The sequence below is a fragment of the Canis lupus genome, chromosome 28, assembly GCF_048164855.1.
Source record: "Canis lupus baileyi chromosome 28, mCanLup2.hap1, whole genome shotgun sequence".
Classification (NCBI taxonomy): Eukaryota; Metazoa; Chordata; class Mammalia; order Carnivora; family Canidae; genus Canis; species Canis lupus.
This window is the reverse complement of record NC_132865.1, coordinates 35,724,363-35,742,791: the sequence shown is the minus strand read 5'-3', so window position 1 is coordinate 35,742,791 and position 18,429 is coordinate 35,724,363. Positions and strand designations below refer to the sequence as shown.

Genomic DNA, 18,429 nt, shown 5'->3' with positions numbered 1-18,429 from the left:
CACTTAACCCATTGAGCCACCCAGACACCCTTGAAATGCCTCTTAATCAAGACAAGAAAATTAATTTTTAGAAGGTCATGAGACAATTGAGTACTGAATGAAGAAGTTATTCCAAGGCTAAGAAATACAAGTCAGTGTATGCTTTCCCTACCAGGTTCTACCTTAGTTTTGAAAAAATTTTTCTGCTTGATCAGGAAATGGAAACAACTACTCAATGACTTTTTAAGCATTTGACCAAAAGCCTTATATAAATATGGCTGAGAAATAGGCTTTGCTCAGGATTAGAGAGTCATTGTGTACTGCATAATTCAGGGTGATTCTGTAAGAGCTGTTTGCTCTTAAGTCTGCTGACTTCTGTTTTGGAAGAGAACAGAAAGATAGTATGTAAGAATTATTAAATAGGTAATTTTAAAAAATTAAAAAAAACTTACAAAAATATATTTTTCTTTTATCCAGAATATTTCCTACCCAAAATGTGATATCTTAGTTTTCTAAAGCAATAAATGAAAATAAATATGTGAAGATTAAGAAGAGTTCCACAATGTCATATAATCTAACATTAGGCTTAGGCACATAATAACTTGTGTAACTTTTTTAGGGAATGTAAAACATTTGCAAAGACTGATGATTCTATTGTGGTTTTTAACTAAGGTGTAATAAACTCTGTTAATTTTTCTGAAGTTAAAAGTTTTTTTGAAAATATATGAATAGTTACGTTTGCTGAAAAGTGAAGGCTTGTATGACCATTGTTCTCACCATTCAGAAGCATTTTTATCACGCTTTATAAGTATTCTTAACATTTTTCCTTATCAGCGTATTTGCTTCATCCAGAATGAAACATTGGCCAGGTGCCCAATTCCTATCCACTGCTAGTCAGGATGTAGGGGTCATTTTTTAATTTTTGTCTTGTTTTAACTGTAAAATTCTGTTCAAAGGAGGCATATTCTTCAAATCCATATTGATTTTCCTTGCTTTGTTTGTAGTACTTGGTATTTAAGATTTATCAATAAACATTTTCCCCCAGTTTTTTCACATGACTTAGAGAAACCTCTTATATATTATCTTTGTGATATCTGTACCCTCTAATGTGCTGTTAATAAACTTGGTAAGCCTTTCTCATTAGTAGATATAACAAATGATAACTGATCTTAGCCATACTATTTTTCTAACAAAGATTGATGCTATATATGAAATGATGTCATTAGAGACAAGCAGCAGCTTTCTCTAGAGGTGGAGATATCAGTTCTAGGTGGTATAAATAAGGAAAGGCTCAATTAGTGTCTTTTTTGCTATATTGAGTACTTTTGAGTCCATAAAGAATTAGAGCAGTATTTCTCTCTCTCTCTCTCTTTTTTTTTTTTTTCAAGAAAGGGAAAGAGAGAGGGAGGAGATGGGAAGAGGCAGAGGGAGAGAGAGACTCTTCAGCAGGCTCTGTGCCCAGTATGGAGCCTGACTTGGGGCTCAGTCTCACAACTCTGAGATCATGACCTGAGTTGAAATTAAGAACCACCCAAGGCATTGTCATTTAAGGTAAAAGAAAGTCTAAAAGTATTTGCCTTTAACCGTATACTATCATATGTACCTGAAAAAACATGTTTTATAATTATGGAATTATTTTCCTGCAGTGGACAAGGGTTGCTAAAATAACCAGAACAACTAGAGAAAATAGACTTTCTCAGGCTGTGTGAAGTGTTTTTTTTTTTTTTTTTAATTTTTATTTATTTATGATAGTCACACAGAGAGAGAGAGAGAGGCAGAGACACAGGCAGAGGGAGAAGCAGGCTCCATGCACCGGGAGCCTGACGTGGGATTCGATCCCAGGTCTCCAGGATCGTGCCCTGGGCCAAAGGCAGAGGCCAAACCGCTGCGCCACCCAGGGATCCCAAGTGTTTTTAATTTGGATTTTTAATTGTGGTAACAAACATAACAAAATTGTCTTAAAAGAACATTTTTAAGTGTACATTTCAGGAGTGTTAAGTATACTCACATTGTTGTGCAGTAAACCTGGACTTTTTTCATCTTTCAAAACTGAAATTTGATTTCTTCTTGTATGAATTTTGGCAGATTCTCTGGTTCAGGGAATTGGTCCTCTTTACCTAGGTCATTGAATTTGTGAATATAAAGTTGTTCATAGAATTCCTTTAGTATAGTTTTAATTTCTCATTGGATCTATAGTGACAGTCCCTCTTTAATTTCCTCTCTCTTTTTTTTCTTAGCCTGGCTAGAGGCTTCTTGAATTTATCAGTCCTTTCAAAGAACTAACTTTTAGTTTCATTGATTTTCCTCTCTTGATTTCTTATTTTAAATTTCATTGATTTCTGTTTTAAGTCTTATTTCTTCTTTTCTACTTTGGATTTAATTTGCTCTTCTTTTTCTAGTTTCCTAGGGTGGAAACTTAGGTGATTGATTTTAGACGTTTTTTCTTTTCTAATGTATGCATTCAGCATTATAAATCCCTCAGCATTTCTTTTGCTCCATCCCACGATTTTTGATAAATTGTATTTTTATTTTAATTAAGTTCAAAATGTTTTAAAATTTTGCTTCAGATAACTTCTTTGACCTGTGTTATTTAGAACTGTGTTATTTGATCCCCGTGTATTATGGAATTTTTCAGTTCTATTTCTGTTACTGATGTCTAGTTTAATTCCACTATAGTCTGAGAGAAGATGTTGTATGACTTCTCTTCTTTTAAATCTGTTAAGGTTTGTTTTATGGCCCAGACTGTGATTTATCTGGGTGAACCTTCCATGTGAGTATGGGAAGAGTGTGCATTCTACTATTGTTAGATGAAGTAATCTATAGATGTGAATTATAAATAGTTGATCAACAGTGTTATTGAGTTCACTTATGTCCTTATTGATGTTCAGCCTGCTTGATCTGTCCCATTTCTGAGAGGGATGTTGAAATCTCCCAACTGTGACAGTGGATTCATCTACTTTTCCCTGCAATTCTATCAGGTTTTTTTGCCTCACATAGTTTGATGCTCTGTTATTAGGCATGTACACATGAAGTATTATCATGTCTTCTTGGAGAACTGACCTTTTTTTATCATTATATAATGCCCTTCTTTATCCCAGATATCTTTCCTTGCTTTGATACATGCTCTGGCTGAAATTGATATAGCTACTCCTGCTTTCTTTTGGTTAGTTTAACACGGTATATTTTTCTCTATCCATTTACTTTTAATCTTTATGTATCTTTATATTAAAAGTAGATTTCTTACAGATAACATACAGTTGGGTCTTATTTTTTAATACACTCTGACAATTTTTTAATTGGTTCATTTATTTATTTATTTTAAATTTCATTTATTTATTCATGAGAGACACACACAGAGAGAAAGAGAGGTAGAGACACAGGCAGAGGGAGAAGTAGGCTCCATGCAGGGTGCCTGACATGGGACTTGATCCCAGGTCTTCAGGACCATGACCTGGGCCAAAGGTGGCGCTAAACTGCTGAGCCACCCAGGCTGCCCCTAATTGGTTCATATAGGCCATTCATATTCAAAGTGATTGTTGATATAATTGGATTAATATAGACCATATTTGCTACTGCTTTCTATTTGTTTCTTTTATTCTTTGTTCTTGTTTCTGACTTTCACTCCTATTCTGTTTTTGTGATTTTAATGGAACATTCAATTGTTAATATCATTCCATTTTCTCTCATCTCTCAGCCTATCAGTTATACTTAAAAAAAAAAAAACAACTTTATTTGGTGGTTGCTCTACAGTTTCAAGCATACATTTACAACCAATCAAAGCCCACTTTCAAATAACATTATACCTCTTTATGGGTAGTATGAGTACCTTATAATAACAAAATAATTCTTCTGTCTCTTGCATCATTGCTTTATTTTTTACATATAAGAACACATAAACTTATAATATGTATGACTCATAAACATAATTAAATGCATTGATGCTATTATTATTTTAAGTAAACTTGTATTAAATGAATCAAGAATAGAAAAATAAAAGTTTTTGTTTTATCTTATTGTTTCTTCAGTGCTCTTCCTTTCTTTTTATAGATCTGAATTTCTAACCTATATTATTTTCCTTCCCTTTTAAGAACTTCTTTTAACAATTCCTGTAAGGCAAATATACTGGCAACAAATTTTCTCAATTTTTGATTCTTTCTTAAGAATCCCATCTTTCTGCTTACATTGTCCGTTTATTCTTGCATGTTATCTATGTAATCTATTAGAGTCTTTAGCATATTAATCATAGTTATTTTAAATTTCCAGTCTGATAATTTCTACTGCCCTGCCATGTCTGCTTCTGATGCTTGCTCTTTCTCTTCAATTTGTTTTTTATTTGCCTTTTAGTAAGCCTTGTAATTTTTTTCTTAATAGCTGGACATGATGTACCAGATAAAAGGAAATACACTCAATAGGCCTTGAGTAACACAGTGGTGAGGTGTGGCAAGAGGAAAGGGTTTTGGAGTCCTATAATTAGGCTTCAGTCTTTAAGTGATTCTATGCCTCTAGACTTGAACTTCACAAGTATTTCTCAGTTTCTTTCATTCCCCCTTAGGTGGGGACAGGATGGCTAGAGTTGCTTAGAGTTGAGTATTTCCCTTCCCTGAGGTGAGTTAGGCTCCATTAATACCCTAGCAGGTTAGGATCTGTTTAATTTATTTCTCCTGAGGGCTGGCCTTATTAAGAAGAACATAGTGCTCTGGTGTATTTTAAAATGCTTCCCTTTGCCCTTCCTCTGCCAGAAGTAGGAAGAAAATTTTCTCCCAGGGGTGCCTGGATGGCTCAATCAATTGTCTGTCTTCGGCTCAGGTCATAATCAGGTTCTAGGATTGAGAACCCCATTGGGCTCTCTGCTCAGTGGAGAGCATGCCTCTCCTTCTCCCTCTGCCTGCAACTCCCCCTGCTTGTGTTCTCTCTCCTTCTGTCAAATAAATAAATACAATCTTAAACATTTTTTTTCTCCCATATATACTGTGAGAACCTAGGTGAGTTCTTCAAGGCAAAACTCACAAAAGCACGGGGGACTCCTCTGATTGAAAAATCCTATGATTAAGAACTCCCCCTGGTGTTTTTAACTCTCAGATTGTGGTGAACCTCCACCAATTTGTTAATTACAGTTCAGAATTTTCTATGTCAGAAATGATTCCCATGGCTGTTTGTCTCTCTCTCTCTCTCTTTCTTTTTTAAAGATTTTAAAAATTTATTTTAGAGCACAAGCAGGGAGGGGCAAAAGGGTAGAGAGAAAAAATCTGAAGCAGACTGCACTGAACATAGAGCTCAATGCGCTCCATCCCCACTGCGAGATCATGACCTGAGCTGAAACCTAGAGTGGGACACTTAACTGACTGAGCCACCCAGGCATTCCTCCATGGTACTTTCTATTCATGAGTCCCTGCTACCATAAGCTGTGACTCATTGTTTACCCATCTGTCTCTCCAATTTTGGGGACTGTAGTTTGCCTTGTGTCCTCATCTCTTAGGGATTCAAGAAGAGTTGTCGATTTTTCAGTCTGTTTTGTTTTTTGCTTGTTATGATGGAGTACTGTCTCTGAAGCTTCTTATGTTTGGAACTGGAACCAGAGCTGAAAGTCTGTACCCATTCCTTCTCCTTCATTCACTCAGCATTTGACAATCAACTTTCTACTTTTTATTTTCAATGGTTTTGACTACTTTAGAATCATGAGTAGAATCATATAGTATTTACCCTTTTATAATTGGGTTATGTCACTTAGTATAATGTTTTTGTGGTTCATCTGTGTTGTGCTATGTAACAAAATTTCTTTCTTTTTAAAGGCCACGACATGTTCTTTTTGTTCCTCTGACTAGGTTATTTAAAATCACATGTTTGTCTTCAAGTTCACTAATTCTTCTGCTGGTCAAGTGTACTTATTAAATGTGCTTAAGAAATTTTTCAGTTTGGCTAACGTGTTCATCAGCTCCAGAATTTCTGTTTGGTTCTTCATAGGTACTTCTTTTTCGAGAGTCTCGTTTTGTATCTAGTTTTCTTGATCTTATTTAGTTGTAACTTTGTATTCTCTTTTGGCTCATTTTTTTTTATCTTTGAGTATTTGAATTCATTGTCAGCTAATTCATAGATCTCCATTTCTTTATGGTTGTTTTTGTTTTTGAGATTTAAATTGTTCCTTTTATTGTGCCGCATGTTTTTTTTCAGCTTCATACTCTTCCCCTCTCCTTCATCTACTGTATGACAGGAGTATCAGATTTCTTTTTATTGTTCCAGAGGTCTCTGAGGCTGTTTGTTTGTGTATTTATTATTAAAATTTTTTTCCTCTTTTGTTAAGTTGGATAATTTCTATTTACTCTATCTTCAAGTTTACTAATGATGTTTTCTGTTCTCATTCTCTTGACACTATTCAGTAAGTTTTAAAATATGCTTATGGTGTTTGTTGAAGTCTTTGATTTCCATCTGGTTCTTCATTAAGTTTTAATTTGTTGATACTTTCTATATTTCTATTAGTTTTGAGAGTGTTCATAATTGTTTATATTATATAGTAGCATTCTTATCATAGTTGCTGGAAAGGTTTTGTCAGATAACTAATACTTGGCTGTCATTTTGAAGTTGATATTTCTTCTTCATTGTCATTTCCCAGATGATTTAAAATTTTCCTGCTTCTTCAATAATTTTGAATTATATCCTGGATATTTTATATATTATTATTTGAGACACCGGATGTTATTTAAATCCTATGGAGAATGTTATATTTTTGTTTTATTTTTCATTTTTTTATTTTTTAAAGGATTTTATTTATTTATGAGTGGCACAGAAAGAGAGGCAGAGACATAGACAGAGGGAGAAGTCCCCCACAAGGAGCCCAACATGGGATTCGATCCTGGATCCCGGGATCATGCCCTGAGCTGAAGGCAGATGCTCAACCGCTGAGCCACCCAGGTGTCCCTATATTTTTGTTTTAATTGACAGTTGACCAGTGGTTAGTTTCAGGCCACAAATTCCACTTGTCATCTGTGGGCTGTGGTTCCAATGTCCGTTTAGTTTTAAAAAGACTTTGCAGCACTATTCAGATCTGTCTCACCTATATACCATTCATTGGTGAATCTGGGGCCTAGGTAGAGGTTTGTTAGTTTACATTTCAAAGGTTTTGGTATTCATGCATCTTTAGGTTAGGTATGAGCTCAGGAGTTAATAAAGAGTGTTTTGTTTGCTTTTCTTCCCTCTATGAACCTCTTTGATACTTTCTAATTCCCTGGCTCCTGTTTTTGGTCTTTTGACTAGTTAACTGGTGCTCTAGTTTACCTGTTTTACTGTGTATTTCTTTAGTATTTCTATGTCCAGGGCTAAGCAGGTAGAACAGAGAGAGAGCAAAGAAAGCAATTGAGATTGACTCCACCCTACTAAAGTCTAGATCCTGTGAACAGAGGCAAAAGTTCCCCCTCAGAGTGTTGGTTCCTGTTTGCTTCTGTGCCTAGGCACTGGGATGTGAGAGAATGGAGATAACAACAAAAAAGTAGAATATCTGTAATGTTTGTGTGTTAGGAATTTTCTTTCCTGCTTTGTAAGCCTGAGCAAGATGGCTCTCCTGAGCTCCCTGTCTCTGAGCTTCAATGCCTCTTGCCAGGTTTCTGGTGAACTGAGTTCACAGTGGGAGATACTAGAGGATAAAAAATGATAAGCTCACTGCCACTTTTGGTATATCAAATTCTGGTCTTTTTTTTTTTTTTTTTTTTCCCAATCCCCCGGTACAGTTTACCTTCAACATTTCTAATAGCTGTTCCACGGATTTTATCAAGATTTCATAGCTGTATTCAGTGAAAGAGACTGGGTAGAGTGTGTTACTGCATTTTAACTGAAACTGGAACTCTTGATCAGATGTAAGTAATTTTCCTATCATATGAATAATTCTTAGCATATAAAACTTATTTTTCTTCTGTTGTCAGTAACACTATATGAAGTACATGTGGCAACAGGTATGCTTTGGAATGCTGGAACAATAGCCAGTGTCTACATTTCTGTCTATGGGGAAAAGGGAGATTCAGGATCCAGACAACTATTTCGATCGAAGAACTCCTTCAATTTTTTAAGAGGACAAGTAAGTGACAAAGTCCTTTGTCTGATTTTTTTTTTAATTATGGTAAAAAATAAATAAAATTTTACTAAAATCATAACTGTTTTTAAGTTTACTAGTGTTAAATATATTCGCATTGTTGTGTAGTAGATATCCAGAAATATTTCATTTTGCAAAACGAAAACTCTGTACTCATTAAAGAACTCCTTATTTCCCCTCCCCTCAGCCCTTGTCAGTCACCATTCTGCTTTCTATTACTATAAATTTCAGATATCTCATATATTGGAATCCTACAATAATTGTCTTCATGACTGGCTTATTCCATTAGCATAATGTCCTCAAGATTCATTCATGCTGTATGGTATGATAAAATTTCCTTACCTTTTAAGGCTGGATAATATTTTATTGTACATCTGTATCACATTTTTTTCAGGAGAGTTTATTTATTTGAGAGAGAGGGAGAGAGAGAGCATAAGTGGGGAAAGAGGAAGAGGGCTCCTTGCTAAGCAGGAATCCTGATGTGGGGCTCGATCCCAGGATCCTGAGATCATGACCTGAGCTGAGGGCAGATGCTTAATTGACTGATATATCCCAGGGCCCATACCACATTTTTTAATCCATTCATCCACTGATAGAAATTTTAGTTGTTTCAAACTCTTGCCTATTGTGAATAATATAATAGATGTGCAGATATCTCTTCAGTACCCTTCATCCAATTCTTCTGAATATATGCTTAGAAATAGGACTGCTGGATCATATGAAACTTCTATTTTTATTTTTTTTTGAAGAATTGGTATAGTGTTTTCATTAGCAAATGGGCCATTTTGCAGTCTCACCAACAATGTACAAGGGTTCTAATTTCTTTACTTCCTTGCCAACACTTATTTTCTGTTTTTAAATTTTTATTTGTTTTTATTTTTTATTTTTAAAAGATTTTATTTATTTATTCATGAGAAATACATAGAGAGAAGCAGAGACACAGGCAGAGGGAAAAGCAGGCTCCCCACAGGAGCCCGATGTGGGTGAGACTCAATCCCAGCACTCGGGGATCACATCCTGAACTGAAGGCAGATGCTCAACTTCTGAGCCTCCCAGGAGTCCCTGTTTTTAAATTAAAAAAAATTTTTATAGTAACCATCTTAATGGATGTGATGTGATATCTCATCATGGTTTGATTTGGATCTCTCTATTGTTAAATGCTATTTTCACATCTCAATTGTTGGCCATTTGTGTATCATCTTTAGAGAAATATTTATTCAAGTCTTTTGCTGTTTTAAAATTTAGACATTTGCTTATTTCTTGTTGAGTTGTGGGAGTTCTTTATGTACTCTGAATATTAATCTCTTATTACAGATACGATTTGTAAATATTTTCTTCCATTCTGGAAGTTTCCTTTTCATTCTCTTAATTGTATCCTTTGATGCTCAAAAGCTTTAATTGATACAGTCTCCTTTGTCTATTTAGCCTTTTTCTTTTTCTCTGCTTTTGGTGTCATATCCAAAAAATCATTGCCAAATCCAGTGTTCCCAAGCTTTCTCTCTGTTTTTTTTTTTTTTCTAGGAGTTTTTAGTTTGGATTATTCTGTTTAGATTTTTAATCCATTTTGAGTTAATTTTTGTATATGCTATAAAGTAAGGATCCAACTCCATACTTTTGCATGTGGATATCTAGATTCATCAATAGTATATTGAAGAGATATTCTTTTCTCCATTAAGTGTCTTTGACACCCTTGTCAAAGATAATTTGACCATACATATATATGGGTTTATTTCTGGACTCCCTGTTCTGTGCTGTTTGTATATATCTCTGTCTTTATGTTAGTACTATGCTTTAATTATTATAGCTTTGCAATGTGTATTGAGATTAGTAAGTGTGAAATCTCTAAGTTTGTTCTTCTTTTTTAAAAGTTGTTTTACTGTTCAGCATCCCTTAAAATTCCATGTGAATTATAGGTTGCATTTTTCTATTTATGCAAAAATACCATTTGGATTTTGAAAAAATAAATGTTTTTTTTAATTGAAGAATAGTTGAAATATAGTGTTATAACAGCTTCTGGTGTGCAACATAATGATTTGACAATTCTATGAATTGCCATTGGGATTTTGATAGGGATTGTGTTGAATCTGTAGATTGCTTTGGTAGTATTGACAACTGACAATATTAAATCTACCAATCCATGAACATATAATGTCTTTCCATTTATTTTGCCTGCTTTTATTTATTTAAGCAATAATTTTTTAAATTGTAGTATAATTACTATACAGTATCCTATTAATTTCAGGTATATATAATGAGACTCAATATTTTTATACATTATGAAATAATCCCCATGATAAATCTGTCACTATACAAAGTTATTATATTATTGATTATATTCCCTAAGCTATATATTACATTTCAATGACTGACTTATTTCATAACTGGGAGTTTGTACCTCTTAATCCTCTTCAAATATTTCACCTCCGCACCCCAATCCCTTACCCTTTGGTAACTACTAGTTTGTTTCCAGTATCCATGAGTCTGTTTTGTATGTTCATTTGTTTTGTTTTTTAGGTTCTACAAATAAGATAAATCATTATCATAGTTGTCTTTCTCTGTCTGACTTATTTCATTTTGCATAATACACTCTAGTTGTATTAATGTTGTTGCAAATGACAAGATTTTAATCTTTTTATGGCTCACTATTATTCCATTATGTGTGTGTAATATATGTGTGTGTGTAGGTGTGTGTGTGTGTGTGTGTGTGTATATGTATGTGTATATATATATATATATATATATATATATAGCATTTTCTTTATCTAGTCCTCTATCAGTGGACACTTAGGTTGCTTTCATATCTTGGCTACTGTAAATATTGCTGTAATGAACATAGGGTTGCATGTATCTTTTTGAATTGGTGTTTTCATTTTCTTCAGATAAATATCCAGAAGTGGAATTGTTAGATCATGTGGTAATCCTATTTAAGATGTTTTCACTTTTCTTCATTGTTTTTCCTTTTTTTCCCCATTTTGATGGTTTCAAATGATCTGTCTTCAACGTTGCTCTTTTCCTTCTGCCTGATCAAGTCAGTTATCCAAATTGTTTAATGAATTTGTGGATTCAGTTATTATATGTATGAACTCCAGAATTTCTATTTGTGGGGGTACATTTTTAAAATTTAAATTTTGTTAGTTAACATACAGTGTATTTGATGCTTTCTTATTTGTCTTTTGTAGATATTATCATTTTGTTCATGAGTTTGTTATTTTTGGTTGTTTGTTCATCAGTTTCCTGATTTTGTTCAGTTGATTTTCTGTGTTATTTTTTAGCTTACTGAACATATTTAAGACAGTCTTAATTTATTTCTCAGAAAGTTCAGGGACCTTAATTTCTTTAGGGTTGGTTTCTGTAATTTCTTTTGTTCCCTTGATTGGGCTATGGTTTCCTCTTTATATGTCTTGTGACCCTTTATTGAAATTTGGCATTTGAAAAAATAGCTATCTTGCATACTCTTAAAAGGACTTCATTGTGATGGGAAAACTCTCACCAGTGAACCTGGTTAGAGTTCTTAGGGCCTCTCATACTTTTTTTGATTATGTATCTTCTCTGGGCTTGTATATGTGCTTTTAACTGTGTTAATTTCCCTAAGTGACTTGCTCCTGTTTCTTATCCTGTGTGTATATGTCCTTGTACTCCATCCCATGCCTTCCTTTATGATCTCTGTAGCTCTGACTTGCTGCAGTATTCTCCTCTGTTTTCATTGGCTTCCAAACTCTGCTGCCACTAGTACTTGAATTAAGTGAGAGAGAAATAAATTTTTTGGGCAGCTCCCAGAGAAGTCAGAATTTTTGTATGCATTGTCTACTCTTTTGCTTTTGTCCCAAGAGAGGATCCAGGGTATGGAAGGTTTCCTTCCCATTACAATGCACTATGCAAAGTAGGGCATGCAAAAAGTCACACACTTCCCTACCTCTTTTGATGGAGTTCCTTTTTTATTATACATTGGTCTAGGTACTGCAACTTCTCATCTGGTGTCCAGAATTTGCAGAGAAATATTCTGGCCCATATAGTATTGTTAAAATGGTATCTCCATTGGGGAGTGAGGGCTTGGTTTTCCTTAGTCCACCATCTTTCTGAAGTCATTCTCTATTGTCTGATTTTTAAATCTACCTTTATATATATATTTTTGTTTATTTTAATCTACTTTTATATTGTTAAGTAACGTTGACTGTATATAACAACTTTATTGCCAAATGTGGAAACTGAATGTGTAACATTATTTTTATTATTGCTAATATTATGTTTAACTTAGTAAAGCATAAAAGGCTCATTATATTTTAATTTTCTCAATTTTTTTTGATGACCCAAATAATTTTTAAGTGAGTATATCAGGATATTTTCATTATATGTTTCCTTTCTTTTTCTTAGCATTCTCTATATCAGTGATAATAAACATAACTCATAATTTTCTCAGCTATTATTTTGTTTGCACAGAAAGCCCTCCTTTTTTTAGCAGATGTGTTTCATAAAGGGAAACAATGGGGACGCCTGAGTGGCTCAGCAGTTTAGCGCCCGCCTTCGGCCCAGAGTGTGGTCCTGGAGTCCTGGGATCGAGTCCCTCACTGGGCTCCCTGCATGGAGCCTGCTTCTCCCTCTGCCTGTGTCTCTGCCCGCCTCCCGTGTGTGTTTCTCATGAATAAATAAATAAAATCTTAAAAAAAAAAGGGAGGACAATGTTATCCATTAATCTGTACCAGACACAGATAATATTTTTTTTTGTAAATGAATGTAAATGGCTTTATCTGTTATTTATATTCTTTATAGTTCACTTATATAGGGGCAGAGTGGTTGCAAAGAAAAGTAGTATTAGGGTATATCAGAGGAACTGATCTGATCCTGCTTCTGTGCCTCACTCTTCTTTTTTATGGAATGAATTATTTTCTCACTGAGTGACTACTAAGGATAAAATAAAAATAAAATATTTAAAAATATTTAAAAATGTGTAAGTACATAAATGAAAATGTTATTTTTTGTTTTTGGATAATTTTTCAATTGATATGCTACATCATATATTTTTCTTGTGTTTTAACCCATATCATTATCTAAATTTTATCAAAAGAATTCTGTGCTCTTTACTTTTACCCATGTTCTGAATACATAAACCTTTAGAGCACAAACATGAATAATTTTTATTGTAGCAGCACATTTGGACTTCACATACATGTTATAGATTTACAGTAATTTTTGCATCAGTATCCTAAAATTTCTTTAGAAATGTTATATTTGTCAATGGCCCATAAACATTGCTTAAAAAATTTCATCCTAAGGCAGATAAGAGTTGATTGTATTCAAAGGAATGAAAAATTTTAGTATATCTTATTATTTAGTTATTATCATTTGAAATATATATTCATAGAATCCCCAAATTTATATTTTCATAATGACATATTGGCAACAAAAAGGAGTGCAGTATATTAGAAATATTATTATGTTCTACAAATTAACATTGTTCCACCTTTACATTCTTTTTTTAGATTTATTGAATGACCCTGATTCTTTTCACAATTAATTTTTAGTGTATTTTAATACGTAATCTTGTTAGAAATCAGACTCATAGTCAGATCTAACTATACTCTTTTGATTTGTTATAGACTGACACCTTCACTCTAGAAGCTGTGCACCTTGGGGATTTGTATAAGATTGTCGTAGGTCATGATGGGATTGGCCCAGGTAAGGGACTTACATAAGTAGATATTCAAGGTTTGATTCCACTCTAACATAAAACCCTGTACAAATTTAGATAATAATTTTAGGTAACTTAAGACGTAGTCTTATCCAAGTAGATGCTCTGCCTAGAATGCTAGAGTCAGTGATGCATAAAAATTGGATGAATTTGGGATTTATATGCTATGGCATGTGGCAGCATTCTAACATGCTACTTGTGGAGATAGCAGCAGTATCTGCTGGCAGTTACACTCCATGAAGTACTAGCAGTAGTGCCAACAGTGGCATGTTAAGGAAACTGTCTTGGCAGCAACTTCTCAGCTGTGTTTTCTGCTGCTATTTTTTTTATGCTTCTTCCTTAGTTTTCCAATTTGTTCAGTGAGATGACCTACATCTTCCCAATAAGTTCATTTTCTGCTACTGTGTAAAACAAACCATGAGATAAGCAAAATTCCTCAACAAAAGAGCACTAAAGTGTACATACCACAAAAAGGATAAGAAACTAAAAAGCATCAAACAAGAGGATAAACTCTTTCACTAAAAAGTATCAATGCATAATTATCAAAGTGTTAGGAACCAAGTTTTCTTACCAATATATACTGAAAATGTGTTTAAATAATTAATGAATTAGCAAGTTAAGAAAGCTGGTTCAAAGGAAGTTACATGAAACTGAAAAATATATTCTTCTAATAAGTGAAAACAAAAAAAATGAAGAGTGAGATTGATAAATTAAAAATATGGCCAATGCCCTAATACAGTAAAAACATACCTGTGATGTTGTCTTCTCTCTTGGATGTAATTTGTTTATATTTTGACCAGACTCAAATATTTTGCAGTTTATTTTCTGTCAGTTGATGGCTAATTCTATAGTCTGGGCTCTAATCCATAGTAAATACTATGTTAAATAGCATTATGCTCCTAAGTCAGATGACTCTCAGGTGGGTGTATTAGACTATATGCTCTAGTACAGCATTGATAAAACATGTTTATATATGCAAGCTAACACTTACATGCCAACTAATTCAATTTTGTAAGTATTTTTGGTGGATCTACTATGTAGAAAGTGCTCTACTGAGTACTTTCTGTAGTAAATACAAGGATGACTAAGAATGCCTGCCCTTTAGTCTGCCAAGAGATAACAAGATGATTTTAAATCCTAACTAAGTTAGGGACGACATTCTGCTTCCTGATTCTAGTTGAAAGTCCTGTCTTTTTTCCTCCAAATTCTGATTTTCCTAGTTTATCTAAATAGAATCTCAGTAAATGATATATCATTGCAATGACATGAAGAGAATACTAGAATCTTAGCCAGCAACACAAATTTGAATTCAGATCCTGTCACTTGTTGACTTTTTGATCTTCAGCAAATCACTTAAACTCTCTGAGTTTCAGTTCATATTCTTTTTTTAAATAATAAATTTATTTTTTATTCGTGTTCAATTTGCCAACATACAGACAACACCCAGTGCTCATCCCGTCAGTTCATATTCTGTAAAATGAGATGAATACCTCATACAGTTATTGTGAGGATTATGTGAAGTTGTTTATGAATGGCAAAACAGAGGGCACCTGGCTGCCTAAATAGATAGATCATGTGACTCTTGATCTTGAAGTTGTGAGTTCGAGCCCTGCACTGGTATAGAGATTACTTAAGAATAAAACCTTAAAAAAATGGCAAAGCAGTCTACATTTGACAGTAAATTATCGATAGATAGTCATTAGAATTTTTAAATTACATTTTATTTTTTATTTTTATTATTTTTTAAAGATTTTATTTATTCATGAGAGACAGAGAGAGAGAGAGAGAGAGAGAGGGAGAGGCAGAGACACAGGCAGAGGGAGAAGCTGGCTCTATGCAGGGAGCCTGACATGGGACTCGATCCCGGGTCTCCAGGATCAGGCCCTGGGCTCAAGGCAGCGCTAAACCACTGAGCCACCTGGGCTGCCCAAATTACATTTTAAATATCAATTCAATATGTTGTAAAATTAATCTATTTTCTTTCATTTCCACATCTTCCCTAAGTATATTTTAAGAAGGAAACTAAAAATTCCTTTTATAATCTTTCCTTCTTTAACTCCTTTCCCCCTCTTTATTTTTAAAATCGGCAGATATTTAAGAACACTTTTAGGAGTTGGTGGTAATGGAAATGGACAGGGCAAGCAGGTTGTGTTTACCAACTGGTTAAAAAGGAAGAGGGTGGAGGTAGCCAGCATTTACTTCTTTACCTCATAGTGCTACTTCCCTTGGGTTCATTCAGCCAGCATTCATTGAATCTTTGCCACATGCAACTTATACTCCTTGTTTTAGGAGTGGAAAAATGTCTCCTCCATATGTCCACTTCTCTTCCACCACCTTGGATATTTGGCTTTATACAATGGTGCTAAATCTGTAGGGAAGTAGAACTTCACTATCTACCAGGTACCTGACCAAAAAGGTGATTAAGCTGTAGTTGTTATTGTTTGGTTAGTTTTTTAACCAAACAAATAATGATTAAACAAATCATGATTCTTTGAGGAGATCTGAAATAACACTTTCTGAAAGAAAAATTTGTAATAGTAATAGTGAAGTAGTTTGAGATTATTTCAGAAAGTATTCTTAGCATGTTATTGCTTCTTGAATTATAAAATGGACATAAGTTAAAAATAACAGTATTTTTTTAAGAGATGAAGAACATTGAAGTTATTGAAGAAATTCTAGCAGATCTATGTTGCTGTGTTGCTGAGAAGTTTGGCAACACTTGTTGGGTAACTGGGTAAATTACTGTTTCTTTTAATAACCAAGGTTAAAATTTACTTGTAATCAAGTGGTCTCAATTTCTCTTAACTTCCAGTCCTTTTGATAACATCTCAGAGGGAGACTCTATAGAATAAACAGGATATTATTTGATCAAAAATGATAAAAAATTTCAGAAACGTGGTAGCATTTTGTAGCAGAGATTTTAGCACAGGAAAAAATTTTGAGGGGGGGGGGTAATGTACAAAAACAAAGACATATTTGTTTAAGTACCCTACATTAGGTGAATATAATTCCCCCTTCTGTTAAGACTATATACTGTATAAATATGTGTATTGCATGTTTACAAACTGCTTCCTCTTTATATGTGAGACTTAACTTACCACAAAGCATTTTGAAATCATATTACATTCCTTTGGGTATGTGGTAGTAGATTTGCTTTTCTAACTTAATAATCTCTGTTTAATGGAGATGATACAATATTTTTGAGGAAGTTGCAGAATTATAAAAAATGTATCCGTGAATTTTTTGGTTGGAAATTCAGGTGTGTTTTGGAGATATTTCAATCTCTAGACCACTTTAATAAAGTAGATATTGCAATAAAGTGAGTCAAATGAATTTTTGATTTCCCAGTGCATATAAAAATTATGTTTAAACCAAACTAGTATTTTAAGGGTATGATAGCATTATGTCTAAAAAATGTAGGTACCTTAATTAAAAAATGCTTTATTGTTAAAAAAATACTAGGCATCATCTGAGCTTTCAGTAAGTTGTAATCTTTTTGCTGGCCGAGGGTCTTGCCTCATTGTTGATGGCTGCTGACTGATCAGGGTAGCGTTTGCTGAAGGCTGGGGCGGCTATGGCAATTAAAAAAAAAAATGAAGTTTACCACGTAAGTTGACTATTTCACCAATGATTTCTCTGTAGGACGCAATGCTCTCAGATAGTATTTTACCCACAGTAGAACTTCTTTCAAAAGTGAATCCAATCCGTTCAAATCCTGTTGCTGCTTTATCAACTAATTTTATGTCATATTCTAAATCCTTTGTTGTCATTTCAACAGTCTTCAGAATATCTGGGGAGTAGATTCCATCGCAAGAAACCACTTGCTTTGTTCCTCCACAAGAAGTAATGCCTTATCCGTTAAATTTTTTCATGAGATTGCAGCAATTTAGTCACATCTTCAGGCTCCCCTTCTAATCCTAGTTCTCTTGCAGTTTCCACCACATCTGCAGTTACTCTGTACACTGAAGTTTCAAACCCCTCAAAGTCATCTATGAGGAATCAACTTCTTCAAAGTTGCTGTGAATGTTGATGTTTTGCCCTTTTTCCATGAATTGCAAATGTTCTTAATGGTATCTAGAATGGTGACTCCTTTCCATATTTCCAGTTTACTTTGCCCAGATTTTCAGATGAATCACTAACTATGGCAGCTATAGCCTTATGACATGTATTTTTAAAATAACAACACTTAGAAGTTGAAATTACTTCTTGATCCATGGCCTGCAGAATGGATGTTGTATTAGCTTGCATGAAAACAACCTTAATCTCATTGTACTTCTCCATCAGGGCTCTTGAGTGACCAGGTACATTATATTGTACATTTTACAGGAGTGTAATATATTGCAGTAATATTTTGAAAGGAATCTTTTTTTCTGAGCAGATTTCAACAGTGGGGGTTTACTTTAATTTGTAAAAAAAAAATGTAGTATCTGTGAAACATATTAAAGGTGAAGCACAATAAAATGAAGTATGCCTATAATGCTTAGTATAGAAAGTATTTTCAGTTAATGTGAAGATCTACCAGTTAATACTTTATTAAATTAGTAGAGATACCCTAAAAGCCCACTTTCACCATTTTTATTCAAGTAATGTAGGAAGTGCCAGCCAGATCAGTTAGTCAAGAACATAAATAAAAGGCATCCAAATTGGAGAGGAAGAAATAAAACTGTCACTATTTGCAGATGACATA

At 33.9% G+C, this 18,429-nt stretch overlaps 1 protein-coding gene across 1 annotated transcript in view; it reads left to right on the top strand.

Annotated features, from left to right (window-relative positions):
* Positions 1-18,429, top strand: part of LOC140620398 (uncharacterized) — a 108,832-nt gene that overhangs the window by 14,707 nt on the left and 75,696 nt on the right. Inside the window, exons 4-5 of the mRNA XM_072804609.1 lie at positions 7,890-8,041; positions 13,651-13,729. Coding sequence (XP_072660710.1) covers positions 7,890-8,041; positions 13,651-13,729 — 231 coding nt within the window. The remainder of the gene's footprint in view (positions 1-7,889; positions 8,042-13,650; positions 13,730-18,429) is intronic.